At 49.3% G+C, this 17,017-nt stretch overlaps 1 protein-coding gene across 1 annotated transcript; it reads right to left on the minus strand.

The window, feature by feature from the left end:
• Positions 1-15,162: 15,162 nt before the first annotated feature.
• Positions 15,163-15,986, minus strand: LOC144119015 (uncharacterized). The gene is made up of 2 exons (XM_077651764.1): positions 15,707-15,986; positions 15,163-15,392 (listed from the first exon to the last, which is right to left on the minus strand). Exons 1-2 carry the CDS (start codon positions 15,969-15,971, stop codon positions 15,268-15,270), a joined length of 390 nt encoding a protein of 129 aa, XP_077507890.1. The 5' UTR covers positions 15,972-15,986; the 3' UTR covers positions 15,163-15,267.
• Positions 15,987-17,017: the final 1,031 nt, after the last annotated feature.

The following is a 17,017-nucleotide window of genomic DNA, read 5'->3' on the forward strand; positions in this document are numbered from 1 at the left end:
AACTCCAGTACTGTAGGCGAGCATAAATATGGCTGCGCCCAAAACGGTAAGTGAGAAAGTCTAAAGACTGACGAGTAACTGGATGGACACGTGATTTGCGAATCGTACGCAATATATTTCTCGGCGAAAAACAATAACACATGGTGGACACCAGCGGCGAAATCTCTCGGCTACCGCAACCGGGTCCATGCTCGTTGCGGTCATCACTAAAGGGAGCCGGATCCACGCACGGCGATCCACGAGCTTGAAAAGGGAGGCTCAGCAGCGGCCATCGATTGGAATGCCTTAGGACTGGGAAAAGAAAAAAAAAGGTTGTTGTTTTTATGTGCCGCCATGCAAACATGATAAAGGCCCTTCTGCCAAGGACTGATTTAGAAAAATGCGGATACCGACGTGTACACAACGAAACGATGTTTCGTTTGGTACCGACCACTGGTTCGCCCACCATGGCCCTCTGAAGGTCGCCCCTCATTACTGTTTCCTAAAGGCCGTCGGTACGAATCCCACTTGCAAGCAGGCTTCAACTCGACTAAACTTAGTGCGCCGAATTATGCCCATTTGTTTGCTACCACTCCAAACCCTCTGCGCCAAATTGGTGGGCCACAATTTTGTCACCAGTGGCGACACCACGTGGCACCAGTCTCGGCACCAGCTCAGATGGTATGTAGCGGAACGCCGATACTATAGCGGATGAATCGGCTGCCACTGTGCCCGCCCGACAACTGCGCGTGCGGTCACGTGGTGGGCGTCACACTTTGCTCGATGCTGCAGTACATTGATCACATGACTGGCTGCCATCTTGAAATCTCGGACAGACAAGAAACGTTCGAATGGGAGTAGTAAAAGCTAACGCTCTTAAAAATTAAAAGCACGATTACGATTCTTCTTTTAATGCGAAATTTGAGCTCAGCTCTGTTCCGTGCCTTGGGCTCTGTAGGCTGATTCTTTTGCTTTCCCGGGTGGTCGGCACGTCTGGCGACGATATTAGTTCCATAGTAGTATTCGCTGATAAAGACAACGATATGCAGTGCACAGCGGGCGAGAATGTGTGTATTAGCTCGATAGCATGCAGGCATTAGTTGATGAGTATCACGATGTGCGATGTACAGCGCGAGTGTGTGTCGCAGTCTAAAACAAGGCGTGATCGACTGCGGCGATAGCACAGTACTATCGTGCAGCGGCCAGTGAAGCTGATCTGTTATCGGCGCTGCGGGTTCGAATCCCAGTCGTGGCAATGTTTGTATTTATCGATGGTTTGACGCGGCTGAAACCAGGAACGGGAGCTTAAGAGCTGCGCTCTACAAAGGAGAGAGCATAAGCGTTGTACCTAACCACGAATAAACGTATGAGTTGATTCAAGGTTATGAATTGATTAAAGTGCCTAGATAGACATTGAAGCAGATTTGTCCAGCACCGACTGTTTTAGCAACAAAGCCGTCGTGACGTCGATGCAGCTTTTTTGGGTGCGAGTCTCTGATGCTAGGCTACACGCCACTGACTCCCAAACGTGGATCACGGAGTATTTTCAGCCTTGATGTCAAATCTCCTCAGCTTTTCCTGGTGTTCAAAGACCGGCATCGCTAGAAAGCGCCATAATATCGATTTCAACGCAAATAATATAATTATAGAGCGAAGCTAGCGGGCTTAGCGATTTAATGAGCCAAAGCTGTTATAGGTTTGGTTTAGCCATTTAGGTCAATGCCCCGCTACCTGTCATGTTTTTTTTTTTGTACTGAATATCTCGCCACTTCTATGTTTCATTTTGGTTCATGTAACCCACTCCCCTCTCCAATGCTTTGCAGATTGAGGGTATACCAAAATAAAAATAAATCTATCCCGTTTACTTCCGTCCCGCGCTTGCACATTCCACTTGTCCAAATGCCAATGGTGGCAGGATTTGAATTTAATTTCATTATATCTTTAAACATCAGGTAATTAGTCTTACGGCTGACGATCTAGATTCCTATGTAGAATGCGTGGTCATATGGCTAAACCAAAGCTGTTACAGCTTTCGCTATAAAATACGTTGGAGGTGTCTTCGGCGTCTTTCAAGGCACTGACTTGCGCCGTGTGATAAAGCTCTCCTGTGCATACCTGCCGCCATAGCTGCCTCCTGCTTGTCCCTATACTGCGGCGTGTGGCCTCACGGTAGTGTCCTCCGGCGCATCTCCTGTGTCCTGCGACTGTCCGCGCGGATGCCGGTTAGCGGATTAGATACACGGAAAGGAGAAGTTTATGTCATTTCACGGCGTGTGAATAGCACTTCCAGCTTGGCTTCGCTCGAGAAACCGCGTCCTCTAATGCCTCCTCACACACACAGTATACGTCTATCGCTTGTACTTCCGTGCAGCAAGGCACGGCGGCGTATCTATATGGCGAGCGCGGTAGCACCTTACACTGTGCCTTATCAGCGCTAAGCGAAATCACTGCCGTCCTTTTAGTTTTGCGTACTACAGCGTTTTAAGCTTAGCGCTAACGTATTCCGCTGCACTGAGGCGCAGCATCCAAGTGCGAAATGCAGCTACGCACTTGCAGCTGTGCGCGTGCACGGTGTTCTAGGGGTAGCAAGCGCAAATGGTGTTCGTGGTACACTGTGACGGCTTCCCACAGCGCTGTGCTTAAAACGCTGTAGTGAGCCTAATCCGGAACCGATGGCGCTGATGGCGTTTAGAGCTGATAAGAAACCCTTTGCAGAGCCGCTACTGAAAAAACAAACTGGTCCCTGTCACAGCGACATTTCTACTGACGAGCGGTAATTGAAGTTTATGCTGAGTTAAATTATTGTGACAAGTCCTCTGCAACGCCAAGGGGCATGGCGATAACTTCTCGCGTTCCCTCACTCACTGACCAATGAGAATTATTCACGTTGTACAGGGAGAAAACATTTTTTGATGCGAAATTTTGAGTTTCCTTTTTTTAATTTCGACCCTGTCTATTCATTTTGATTACTTTAATCTTGTGATAGCTATTATTCTTTCATTTTGGCTATTGCCTCTTCGAGAGACTTCGAAAGGAGGAATTCAGGGAGTGGGCTTTCTCCGGAATGTGCACGAGTTAGCTGTGTTCAACAATGGCTGATACTTTCTACGGTGGTCTCCTGTACCCGAGCTGGAATGAACGTACAATTGTTGCACAACCCGCAGCACTGTGTGTCCGCTGTGGCAATATTCTCGTAGAAATCTCAATGCACGGAAAGGAACGAGGAACCATGACGTAGACTGAAACCATATTGCAAAATGCCATTTGGCGAAACGGGGGTAATAAGCCGCCGCACTGGCTCAGTCGTTATAGCGCTCGTCTGCTGACCCGAAAGAGGTGCGTTCGATCCTCGCCATGGCGGTCGAATTTCGATGGAGAAAAGTGGTTGAAACTTCCGGAGCCCTTCTCTATGGCGTCCCTCATAGCCTTGGTCGCTTCGGGACGTCAAACCCGCATAAACCATAAAGTGAGGGAACGAAACACACCTCCATCGCCCTCCACGCCCGCGCCGCAGCGTCCGCGATGGCCTCAGCGTCAGCTGCGAACATCTGCAGTGCTAATGGCCGCAGCTCGGACCGGCCGCTGGCCGTGATGCCGAGCGTCGCCGGACGGTCTGGCACAACTGTCGGCGACGGCTCGCTAAGTGCACTCCGGTATTCGCCGGCTCCTGCACCAGAAATGACAGTGACAGTTGGTTACTATGTCAAGAGAAAAGGCAGAGTCGGAACAGACGTCTCCTTGAGATACTCTCCGACCGACCTTTTACAGACCTTCATGACAGCTCTTGCAAACAGTCCCTACAGCGTTCCATGAGTATAGTGGCATGTAGCGTCCCGCCAAGCCCGAAATCATGGACCTGGGCTGGCTTGTACGACCAAATAAGACAGTGTTAGTCCCTCTCTTGTCATATTCACGGTCTTAAAACCTCGCGGTTCACTGTCGGTGTGCACTTCAAGCCGACAGCTAACACCGACTGAAACCTTGGTAACTCAATGTTTTATTCAGTGTTCGTGGCGCTCTTGAGCCGCCCATGGACCACCTTTCCTTTTCTCAAAACTGAGCAGAGGTTTCTAGACCAGCGAATAAGATTAGACTGGGAATAAAACTTATTTAATGCGGCGGCAGCGTTTCGATGGGGGCGAAACGCAAAGGCGCCCGCGTGCTGTGCAATGCCAATGCATGTTAAAGATCCCCAGGTGGTATAAATTATTCCTGAGCCATCCCCTACAACATCTTCCTCTCTTCTTTCACTCCCTCCTTCATTCCTTCCCTTACAGTGCGGTTCAGGTGTCCGCCGAGATGTGAGAGAGATACTGCGCCATTTCCTCTCCCCAAAAAAACAATTTTCAAAAAAACAATTTCTTATTTTTTATTGGTTTATTTTTGGTTTACAATTTCTTATTTTTTACAGGTTCATTTTTGGTTTACAATGTATACTTAAACCAAGGATGAGCAGGCAAAAGGCGCTATACAACACCTGACTAAGGCCTGCCCTCCTATACAAAAACAAAACAACGAGATTAAAACAAGCATTCAAAGCATTTGACAGCAACCGACTTCGAACAGAAAACGCAAGTTAAATTGGTAGTAATATACAGAATTGCTTACCAAAAAAGAAACAAGGGTGTTTACTTATACAGCACTGTCACGAAAGTAGCATATCATGCACAGCTCTTTTATAACTTTGGTCACTTCGTTTTTTCATTGCCATAGAAAGTAGCCGGGGGTAAGCATTTAGAAATCGCGGTATCACAAATGTCAACATTTGGTGGCCATAATTTGTACGGGAAATTGAAACATGGAAATTAGCTGTTCGGAAGTTATATAGTCCATGCAATAGCTGATATGTGTTCTGAAACGTTTCTTTACTGTAGTTTATTTGATTCTTTATGTATATAGCCAGTTTTTTGTCATACATTGTTTGTATTTTAAGTAACTTGTGTTTTCTAAAAAGCTCCCCTGTGTCTTGGCTGAGTGTTAGATTGAATATAGCCCGGATAGCCCTTTTTTGCAGCGAAAATAATTTTGCTATATTCGTAAGTGTTGTTGTTCCCCACACAAGTAGCCCGTAATGTATATAGGAGTGAACTATAGAGTAGTGTAGCTGTAGTTTGTATCTGACAGGTAAACGCATTTGTAGTCTGTTTATTGTGCCCACTGACCGCGATAATTTACTGCGCAAATAGTCTGACTGGTCATTCCACAGTAAGTTCTGCTCGAAAATTACTCCTAAAAATTTTATTGAATTTTCACGAAGTAGAGTTCAATTTTAAAATTTTGGTTGAGAACCTTCAGCAACGGTCTTGTTTTTGGCTCTAAATACAACATATTTAGTCTTTTTTTAACATTTAATTTCAATAGGTTAGATTTCAGCCATGAAGAAAGTTCTTGTAGCCATACGTTTGCCTCTTTTTCTAATATAGCCATACTATTTCCTGAAAAGAACACATAAGTATAATCTGCGTAAACAACATTATTCTAAGCCTGCGGTATGTTCACTATATCGTTAATATATAGAAGGAACAGTATCGGTCCTAAAATAGAACCCTGTGGTACACCAACTACAATTTCACCTGGTGTTGATGATACTGCGTTTATTTGTGTTATTTGAAAACGATTTTTCAAATAACTGGTTAGAAGCTCGAGAGCAAGACCTCTTACCCCGTACCGTTCTAGCTTTCGAAGAAGGATATCGTGTTTTACCGAGTCGAAGGCTTTCCTTAAATCGAGAAAAATTCCTATTATTACTAGTCTTCTTTCTATATTATCAATTAGCTGATCCTTTATATTAAGCAAAGCAGATTCGGTTGTTTTATTCTTTTGGAAACCATATTGCTCTTTCGCAATAATTTCGTGTCGTGCCAGATAATTATGCAGGTGATTATTCATTACATGTTCAGCAACCTCCGAAAAAGTAGAGAGTACGGAAAGCGGTCTGTAGTTGTTGAGGTTGTTGGCGTCATCGCCTTTGTGAATTACAGCTACACGAGCCACTTTCATCACGTCTGGGAACCTACCAGTGCTAAGCATGATGTTACAGATATGTGTTAAGAGGGCGGCTATAATATCTGCAACAAATTTAATTGGCCTTGTCTGGATGTCATCTATTCCCGGGACGCTATTGTTTCGGAGTGAGTTGATTATGTCTACAATCTCATTATCAGTACATTGTTCCAGGAAAATTGAATTTGTGTATCTCGTAACTTGTAGGCTCTTAACGGAATGGATCTACATTTTCATTCGCGCAAGCTGCCCCTGGGTTCGTCGTTAACCTTACGATATTCAAATAAGAGCGCCTTCGCGAAGGCATCGTGAGCGCGTCTAAGGATATCGTGTGATTTAGACAAGCGTCGAGGGCGCGTCGAACGCCATGCTCGTTGTACATAAGTGAACCTCGTGCTTATTTCCAGCCGTATTTTGGCATTAGTCTATAAAGAAGAGCTCTCTCTCACCGCGGTGACACTGGGGCGTCTCGTGGGGCCCCTCGGAGACTCCGTCGGTTCCTTGGCCCGGCAGATGCTCTTCGGCACTGGCGGACGACGTGGAAGGCGACGCCCGTCCGAAGGGGCTGCAGAGACACCCGGGAGCATGGCCGCGGGTGACATTGCTGCCGTTTACCACGTTCGCCGCCTTGACGGGCTCCTCCGGGCGCTCCCGGCAGTGAGATGCTTTGACCACCGCCGCCGATCGCCAGCCGACCACGAGCTCGGCCACAGCGATTGTTCCGAAGAACCGGTACCACTTTTTGCTGCGGCGTTCCGCACGTGGGATGGGCTGGCTGTTGATTGCGCCGTCAACGCTGGAAGCACGAGGTGCAAAAAGACTGCGCATTATGCGAGCAGGGAAAGCCGTTTTAACTGCCTCAAACTGTTCAAAGCCGGCCGTTTGAATCAGGAATATAGGAAAGGAGGTTTTCAATGCATGAGCATTACTTGGCTCGTTCTGCTAAAACGCATTCGCCATCGGAAACCAGTAGACGAAACGCGGCATACAGATGACGTCATCGCCCCTCTTAAAGCAATAGGCTGCCGGCGACCCACCGCCGCGTATCTGAAAGCGCGATTGAAGTGTCCACTGACCCAGGGAGCCATGAGCCTTTGTTTTGCTCAAAATCAATGGACCCTTTAAACCTTCTGCTGGTTTTGAGGAAACGGAAATCGACATAACTGCCTCGATTTATAGGTCGACGCCACCACCCACTCACAACGTGGTTGAGGTGTCCACCGACCCCGTGAGCCGGTTGCACTATCTTAAGAATTGCTTACTTGCCCCCATAACTTTTTTTAGGAAATACAAGCCTAACGTTTCCTCTTGGTGCACACCTGACCCGCATCGCGATGGAAGGGAATACTCACCATCTGCGATTTGTAAGTGCGGCGTTGCATGTCTTGGGCGAAGGCTGGAGCGGCAACAGGGACAGGTCCACGTGCGAAGTCGGGTGCGCCTGCAGTGCGTGCGACGGTTTGCACGAGGCAGGTCGTGTCAGTAAATTCTACGCAATCTGTGGTATCAACGCTGCGCGTGGTGCCGTTAAGATTAAAGAGGATTTGGCCCTCGTGGAAGAGCGTTTACGCAATCTGTGGTATCAACGCTGCGCGTGGTGCCGTTAAGATTAAAGAGGATTTGGCCCTCGTGGAAGAGCGTTTAGGAGCACGGTGTCTCGCTTTGGTTACATTAAACACCACCGCTGCCTTGGCCTAGCGGCTAAGTTAAGGGAGAGTTCTCATGCCGTAGCTACTAGGACGCTACCGGTACGCATCGTGTGATGTGCCCACGATGTAAGGCCTGTCCAGCGACGCAACGCTGCTTGCGTTGCTGCGTTCTCTGAACGAGTTTACGACGAGTTCGTAATCGCGCTATGCGTTCCTACCTGACAAGAGCGCTGGCAAATGGCGTTCAGGTATTTGAGCGACGATTGTGGCGCTACATGATCAGAAGCAAATGCTATAGAGAACAGTCCAGTTCTGAAGCAACGATGTGGCAGGGTTTCGTCAGGATGGCAATTAAAGGCAATTATATGCACGTACCACCACGGGTGCAGGGGGATCCGCTAGCGCCGGGCTGCGCGGGAGGCTGTCGTGGAGAACCAGCTGGGAGCCACGCTCGAGCATCGGAGGTTGAGACCGAGGTTGTGGCCGTGGCGTCGCTGTGGGTCCCGAATGCGTTATGGATGTTCCCTGGTTTTCGCTGGACGAGTCTGAGTAGTGCGTCCTGTCGCACGGGCTCGGAAATGGGTCCACCACGGTCTCGGACGCTCTGACCACGGCTGGACGTGGCAGGCCGGATCACTGAATCGACGGCTGGCGTCGTTCTAGGCGTTAGGGCTAGCGGCTGCCGGTGATGAGAGCCCTACAAGGTACGTCCGTTTCAGGCTGCGTCAAAATCGAAAATGGCGACCGAGCCCTATCTCAATTTTTTTAAACGTTGCCCTCTCTGCTCTCGAATCTTCGGCACGCGCGCACGGGAATCCGCGAGACATCATTGGATTGGACACCAGGGCGTGCCTTGTAGTCAATGGCAGTGGCGCTGGCCAATGCCTTCCGAGTGTTTGCTATTGGTTGAAAATTGGAAAATTCGTTTTTTGTTGGGGGGGGGGGAGGAAATATCGCAGTATCTTTCTCACATATCGGCTGACATCTGAACCGCCCCTTAAGAGAACGGATAGAGGAGGGACTGTGAGAAATAAGGAAAAAAGAAGTGACGTAGTGGAGGGCTCCGGAATAATTTCGACCACCTCGGGATCTTTAACCTGAACTGACATCGCACAGCACACGGGCGCCTTAACGTTTCGCCTCCATCGAAACGTTGTCGCCGAGGTCGGGTTCCAAACCGGATACTCAGGATCATATATCAGAAACCCAGCTTTGGTCTTTTGTCCAATGGGAGTCCTCCACTACGGCACCTCTTCTCTTATTCTCGTCCCTCCTTTTTTCCCTTCCCTTACGGCGCGGTTCAGGTGTCCGCCGATAAGTGAGAGATACTGCTCCATTTCCTTTCACCCAAAACCAATTTATTTTGCCCAATCGGCAAAGTATACACCCCGCCCGGTGGCTGAATGGTTAGGGCGCTCGGCTACTGATCCGGAGTCCCCGGGTTAGAACCCGACGCGGCGGCTGCGTCTTTATGGAGGAAAAACTCTATGGCGCCCGTGTGCTGTGCGATGTCAGTGCACGTTAAAGATCCCCAGGTGGGGATCCACGACCAGGTGGTGGAAATTATTCCGGAGCCCTCCACTACGGCACCTCTTTCTTCCTTTCTTCTTTCACTCCTTCCTTTATCCCTTCCGTTGCGGCTCGGCTCAGGTGTTCAACGATATACGAGACAGATACTGCGCCATTTCCTTTCCCCCAAAACCAATTATTATTCTTATTATTATTGCATCTTTAGTAAAACAGCGCGAACAACGTAGGACAAGATGAAGGAGGACACAGGACGGGCGCTGACTCTCAACTAAAGTTTATTAGGTAACACCTGGTGTTTATAAAGAAAAAATCACATAGACAAAGTACATGACAATTCACACTAAAAGCGATAAAACAAGAGGCAGAGATGCATACGACGCTCAAATGCCACCAAGAAAGGCTATCTCTTTGTCACAAAGAATGACTGACGGTTTGCTGACACAACTGGCCTCTTGACTGATATAAAAGGCTTCCATTAATTCCCGCGTGGTCTGTTCACTGTGCGTATAAAGCACCTTCGTGCTACGCCAGATGGCCGCGCATTTTTTCTTTTTCTTTTTCATTACCTCACACTTTTTGCAGTGCCTGACCAATTAAGAAAGTTCCTTGTCATTTTCCAGATTATTTTTGTGCTCCTGTAACCTTTTATTTAGGCATCGTCCTGTCTGCCCAATGTACTGGGCTCCGCAGGAGAGTTAAATTTTGTACACAACTCCTTTGCGACAAGCGACGAGCTTGTTCCTGTGCTCGGTGCCACAACCTTTCCTTTTTCTCGACCGTTCCTTCTCCCTTTGGATCGCCGGACAGAACTGTTTTAGTTTGTTGGGAGCTGATATTGCTACATTAACCTTATATCTATTTGCCACATTTTTTAGCCCATGGGTGATACGATGTAGATAAGGAAGAATAGCAACTTTTTTCTTTTTTTCTTGTTGGTTGTTACGTGTATGCTGAGTGTCCTGCTGTTTCACCCACTTGAGCAAACGAGAGCAGGCGTCGCTTACCGTAAAACTTGGGTACCCGGCAAGCCTAATTCTGGATAGCTGAGATTGGAAACTGTCGCTGAGAGAATGGTGACAGGATTTTGTCAAGGAATTACGGAGGCAGGAACTAATAATACCATTTTTTACAATTTTGGAATGACCTGAGTGGGAACTAAGGAGCGGTTTAGTAGATCTGGGGTTATACTTCCAGCAGACATGATCAGGACTGAATCGCAGGCGCAAATCTAAGAACTGCAACTCTTCCTCGGAAGGTGCCTCGAAGGTGAATTCCAGCCCTGCTCCCCATTTTCTGAAAACCTTCAAAATGTCAGCCATGCGCGTTGTTAAGCGATCGCGTTCAGTAAACACCAGGTAGTCGTCCACATACCTAACGGTCTTTAGGTGCATTCCCGATAGTTCCCTCTCGAGGTCCCTATCCACGTACATCAAAAATATTTCGCTAAGGACCGGGGCGACGCTTGACCGGATACATACTCCTGCCTTCTGTGAATACAGTTTGCCCTGCCAACCTACGACGGTCGAACACATGTAAAAACGGAGTAGCTCTAGGAAGCTTTCAACTGTCAGACCACACTTCATGACGAAGGCTAGCTCATCATTATCTTCTGTAATGCACATTTTTACACGTTTCAACAGTTAGTCATGCGGGAGGCTGTAATATAAGTCTATGACATCAATACTGAAGGCGACACGGCTTCCTAGGTTGTGATCCTTCAGAAAAGAAACAAGCGTAGCGGAATTTGGAATCCTTAATGGATCATTCAAGCACAGGGACGAAAGGTATCGTTGCAGAAAAAGTGACACATGTTGTTGCCACGTGTTCTTCTCCGAGACGATTGCCCGAAACGGGACGTCGACCTTATGCGTTTTCGCATTGAAAAATAACTCGAGGTGAAGTTTTTTGCACTTGCCAACCTGTGTGCACAGCCGTTCAAGGCCAAGGTTGTTGAGAAGCGTCACGGCTTGCTTCTTGGTCTTTCCTCAAAAACCAATTATATTATCATTATAGGAAATTATCGTAGGGCAGGCGTGGTGCATCTGGTGACCTTAGCGCACAGCGGGTGCTTTTTCATGAACCGAAACTGGCTTTCGAATTGTGTGCAGCTTTTGTCAAGGGTAAAGTGCTTTAATGGTCTGCTCCTGGGCATACTCTGTGGCGGGAATCTTATACAGATAAGCCGACTGTCATTTCTGGCTCCTTATGAGCCCAAGAGTGGTATGATGTGAATTGTGTTTGATTATCCGCTCTTCCTCATTGTCTGAAGCGACGCCAAAAAAGGCGGGAAGTTGAAGAAATGGAATCGATTTGGGAAGGAATCGTTATATTATACCGACCCATCTTGTCATGTGTGCTTTCTGGCACACTTGTGTTCGCTCTAAGGGAAGTAGGGCTCGTCCAGATTTTTTTTCGTTTGACCGACAGACGGCAGCACTTTTACTGAGCCACGCTTTTGTAGCCATTTTTTGGTTGAAAATGTCCGTCAGGTGGTTAATAACGGCTTAAGACATTAACCTCAGTTTAAAACGAGTGTGAAGGTGGGCTGACAACTTCGCGCGGCGGCGTCCTGATCTGTGTTGTAACAGTTTATCGTATTTTATTTTTCTCGCTACACGATCTTCCACCTCAGGTATCCGCATGGTCAGCCTAGAGCCGCCTGCTACAGAGGTGAACTGTTGAATCAAATGCACGGGTAGGGCCCTTGGTCCGGGCAACCCTTCACCAGATGTAGGAGGGATGGTTTGGTTTTGGTTTTTTGGGCGGGAGGGTACGGATGGCCTGTCACTATGGGGAAGTTAAAAGTACATGCAGAAGTATCCTGCGATGCGCGCTGCCCGCTTGGCACGGCAGTCTCAGTAACGCTTTAGTTCTGTGCTGTGCAGTGAAGTAGCAGCGTTTTCAGGCGCAGTCGTCTGGTCCCACAGAATGAGTTTGGTCATTTTCTGAAACTTCGTTTTGGTCACATTGTAACGGTTGAGAAGCACTGGTATGCCATGAGTGTGTTGAGAGTGGCTAGTAGGGTGGCTGTGCTTAGGTTCTCGTCGACGTTTAGCCAGTCATGCATTGGAGTTACCTTCGATGCATTAACCTGCGCTCGTTATCTCTTTATACTTCGACCTGGCTTCCAGGACTTGGGTTGGGCCACCCCTACGTCATCATTTTCTATGTCTGCTTTGTCAGTAGCACACAGCTCGTCTCTTGGGCCGAAAGGCAGCCTGGTCGTGCGCCCTGCTGACAGGCTGGTGAATGAACGAAGCCGAGCGTTGCGTATTATACGCAATATATTTTCGTGATACTAAGATAAAAAAATGAGAGGGGCTTGTGCTGCTGCCCCCCCCCCCTCCCCGGGCGCAGTTCTCTTCCGCCTGCGAGCCGCTGGCGACGACTCGAAGCGGAGGCACCGCGCCTCCGCGCTTACGACAGCCTCGACATTGCAAGCGCCGGGCCGTGGCCTATGTGGACAGGCAGAGCTGCGACTTGGAGGCCCGCCCAACAGCTCCTGGACGTCGGTAGAGACTTCAGCCCCACCAACGACCTCCACCACGACGTCGGTGGTGGATGTGGCCACCGTCGGCGGGGACGCTCTTGCGACGATGCTCCAGGACAGTAGAGGCGGCGCTGGGCTTGAGGTCACCGGTGGCGACGCTGCCGTATCGGACGCCTTGAGGCTGCGAAGTAAAATTAAATTGCTTATCAGGAAAACAAGACAACTGTCAGTTCCCGGTGCACACATCGACCGCGCTGTGAGGGAAACGATGGAGCAGGGAATGAAAGGAGGAGAGGGACTGCGGATTAATTTACATTAGTGGTCCGGGCGAGAACTATCGACCTCAGCCTATACAGTATGTACCCCCGGCATCAGCAGGAGTAATTGAAGGTTAACGATCACAGCGACAGCTGAGGCAAGCAAAGTGGGTCTATTTGTGGTTATTAAATTAGGATCACAACGGTGACTTTCACAGAAAATTAGGAAGTAATAAATTCCCTTGAATTACATGTTCAACAGGTAAGCAATGTCGCAGGAGTGTGACGGATTCTCCAGCACAGTTTTGCGCATAGCCAGTAGACTGCTAACAATCCATAGGCCGTATTCTGTAGAGATTTTCTCAATTCATTGACGCTGATGCCTAAGCAGTGAAAGCGAGACAGCGAAAGGGCAGACTGGCAGAGTCTATAGAATAGGGGCGCGAGAAGTTTTTCACTACTCTTTTCCGCAGTCTTCTAGCGCCACGTGTTCGTCACTCGTCCGGTTTCGATGGCCGAAACGACGGGGTGAATCCACAGGATTTTCTTTGATCGGCTTGTATACTTTCGGTGTTATGGTCTGGCATCATAAGATCTTCATGCACAGAAGAACGGCTCGTGCAGGCAGTATTAATCCTGTATGTAATCTGAAGGCAGTGGCTGTCGGCGGGGAGATGCTGAAGGACTGAAGCTGCAGTGGGCAGCAACTTACCTTAAGCCGATGCCATCGGTCTGCAGAAGCCAGACGTCCGTCGACGCCAGTCTGCTGCTCGCTGCCACCCCCTCTGCACACTGCGGGTTTGAGCGCGGAGAGTCACAAAATCAAGTCGATGTCGATTGTCATTCCTGCTCTGCCACACCTATGCAAGAGACATGTTTTGATGCGAGACCTCTACCATCAAGTACCATTTGTACCAGCTGAAAGTCGCCGTCTAGACCGCCTGTCAGTCACGTGCTTTGCCATTGTGGCATTGGTACGGATTTGTTCCGAACAGTGCAGCAGTCAACACAGTAATATAATGGGCGAAGAAGCCATGGCGCATGCTAATAAATAGTTCTTAATGCCAGATCCTTAAATGCATGCCTTTGTTTGGAGCCGCACATTTCCTGAATGCCTCTATAAGGCAGTGTTTGTTTCCTTATGAGGGGTGCGAAGTGACGAAAAGGCAAGCTACTGGGCAATTCCTTCGTGCCCGGCAAACAGTGTGCGGTTTCGCGTTGACTGAATACGCCGACTCGCTCGTCAACGCTATGCCTTTTGTTTTGTATTATCGCCTTATACGCAGCACATATATATGAAGAGAGATAACACTAGATTTACTGCTGCAACACTGAACAGAAATGAACACGAGGGTTCGAACCAGCAGATTGGGCCTCGACGCTCTACGGATCAAATAAAAGAAACCGCCCCAAAAGGCGAAAAGACATCGCGGGAAAGTCCATGAGGCCAGTGTATTAGCGACGGTTACCAAGCTGCAGTGGAATTCAAATGTTTAGCCGCATCTTAGCACTGGTTAGTTTAGCCTCGCGTGACAGCTACTAGCTGTCATGGTTATCGCTCTTAGTGGTGTTGGTGGCTCGGAGCGGCCGGACCAGTACACCATGTTCTGATAGAAAAGAATGCTATGCACTGATTGGCTGCGCTTTCAGACTTGGCCAACTTGATGGCTCCCCACGCGTAGCAGATTTGGCAGTGCATGTCTGGGCGTGTGGCGGTAAGTGGATTTTTAACAACTCGGGAATATCGGGTATGCTTCTGGCCGCTAGGACATCGGTTCAACCCACCTAGAGGTCTCTTTCTGCGCTTTTATGGCTGCGCTTAGGCGGATGCCAATTGGAATTATTCCTTGTTAGAACGATAACTAGGAGCACTTCGAGAAGGCTCGCGATATTGGAGAGAAAAGCCGCAGCTATGCCAGGATCTCACCTCCCGCAAGACAGCCCCCCCCCCCCCCCCCCCCCCGAATTCAACGAGAGTCGCATCGCCTCATATATCAGCTTACTGCTGAGAGCACCCAGTCCGTTCCCTGTTGAAAAACAATTTGTCCTGACGATAGGACGACAGAGTTTTGTCGTATTTTGGGTCCGGCTATGTTGTATTTTTCGAAAGGGTTGCCGACATGGCTTTCATGGCCGAGACCAATCTGGCTATATAAGCAACGCGAAAGCGCTGCAAGTTCACTGCAATGTTAATCAGCTCCTTAAGCGAGGAAACGGAGAAAAACGATGGAAATAGGGATACCCGCACCATCGCCGTCGCAACCATCGTCATGGTGACCATCGCAGCAGTGGTGGTCATGGGCGTGCGGGCCTCGGCTGCGTAGGGGGCAGCGGTCGTTCGCCGAGCGAGCGTCGTCGATTAGCTCTCGCCGCGGAGCGACGTGCTGCGTGGAACGACGCTGGCCGATCGGGTGGACGTAGTGGACTGTGTCGGCTCCCGAGTCGTCGAAGTCCCCGGAAGCTCCTTGCGGGCATCGTCGACTCCTGCGACACACAGTTACAGCGGTTAGATATAGTGGCGTGGGGGCCGGCGGATCCTTATCGCTCACACAAGCGTCGACGCAGGATTCATATGATCTGGCAATTCCGGCGCGTTACGAATGTAAATTCTATGCTTAATCCAGCCCCTGGCTTCAGGTAAGACGAACTCAGTGACGTCACGGTCGCTGGCCAACAATGATGGCGCATTCAGTTAAGCGTACATGATTGTGGGGCCTTAAAGACTGGGCTATTATGACCTGATCATAACAGCTACATAAGCTCCTTGTATTGCGAAAAACTTAAGAGGTCCCGCTTACGACTGTCCTCTTGTGGCGTCTGCTCGGCCAGTCCGGCGACGGCGTCAACGCTGTGCCCCGCCAGGTCTTCCTCGGTGTGGGGCGACGTGCGAATGGCGGAAGGTGGTGCTTTCCTGCTGCTCCATTTGGTGTGACCCGTGGCACCTTCACTCTGGGTGATGTTGACAGCCCTGGCGGCGTTCTCCGGATTTACGGGCGCCACTTCAGGCTGCTCCTCGCCGGGGGCTGTCACGGTGAGCGCCACCAGGACGACCACCGCCATCATTGCGGCGACTGCACTCACGCGGCAAAGCTGGGCCTTCCTGCGTGCCGTACGCCATCGTACGACGGACACAGAAACGCGCGATAGAGGGCGCTGGCAGTAACGGACACTGGTAGTAGCGGGCACCGGTAGTAGCTGTCAATGTATGCACAGGCACAGCTAGTAACGGGCACTGCTGTAAGCGGAATCTGGTAGTAGCGGACACTGGTAGTATCGGACACTACTACTGGAGGACATTGGAACTGGCGTACACTGCTACTAGCGGACGCTGCTTGCAATGGGTACTGCCAGAAACGGGCACTGAGGCTAGTAATAATAATAATAATTGGTTTTTTGGGGGGAAAGGAAATGGCGCAGTATCTGTCTCATATATCGTTGGACACCTGAGGCTAGTAACGGAAAAAAGGTAATAGCGGCACGGTCTTTAGAGTTTGTTTCGTCTGTAATCCTGTCGCACCTTTGCGCCTTGAATTTTCTGAGCGGGTCAATAGTCATCTTCCCAGTGACACTAAAATCGGCAGGGCCTGGCCCATGGAATGCATGGACGAAAAGGGAAGACATGGAGTAGAGGAATGACGCAATTAATTCTAAATTGTGGGGTTTAGCGTCTCGAAGCGACGCATGGACTACGAAAGATGCCGTGTTGGATGCTCCACCGGGGGTTCATAACGTGCCATCAATGAAAACAAGTCTGCTTCGTAGCTCAGTTTAGTTGTACGAGATAGAAGAGTGTTTTCTGCGACGCCTTCAAGAAAGAAACCTAGCACAACGGAGACTGTTCGCGCGTGACTGGCAGCCTACTTCCTACTCGCGTGCGCTGAAAAGGAAAGCGCCCTGACTAACAAAACTATTTTAGGCTCTATGCTTATAGACAGCCGTTTCACACTGCTGAATAGTCATTTGTACTTCTCGTTAGCTCAGATTCGATAAATGTGCGCATACTTAAATCACGAGGTCTCCCGCCGCCCCAGCATCGTGGGCGAGCTCCAGAGCATTTTGCAAAGCTAACGATAACGCCGAATACACCGATTGCATCGGGTTCACCCGGG

Source organism: Amblyomma americanum, chromosome 2 (genome assembly GCF_052857255.1).
Source record: "Amblyomma americanum isolate KBUSLIRL-KWMA chromosome 2, ASM5285725v1, whole genome shotgun sequence".
Lineage (NCBI taxonomy): Eukaryota > Metazoa > Arthropoda > Arachnida > Ixodida > Ixodidae > Amblyomma > Amblyomma americanum.

Bases quoted from the DNA above. Each gene is read 5' to 3' on its own strand.
- LOC144119015 (XM_077651764.1), bottom strand. From the start codon at position 15,971: ATGATGGCGGTGGTCGTCCTGGTGGCGCTCACCGTGACAGCCCCCGGC. The intron at 15,393-15,706 runs GTAAGCGGGACC...TGTGTGTCGCAG, and splicing joins GACGCCACAAGAGGACAGTC to GAGTCGACGATGCCCGCAAG.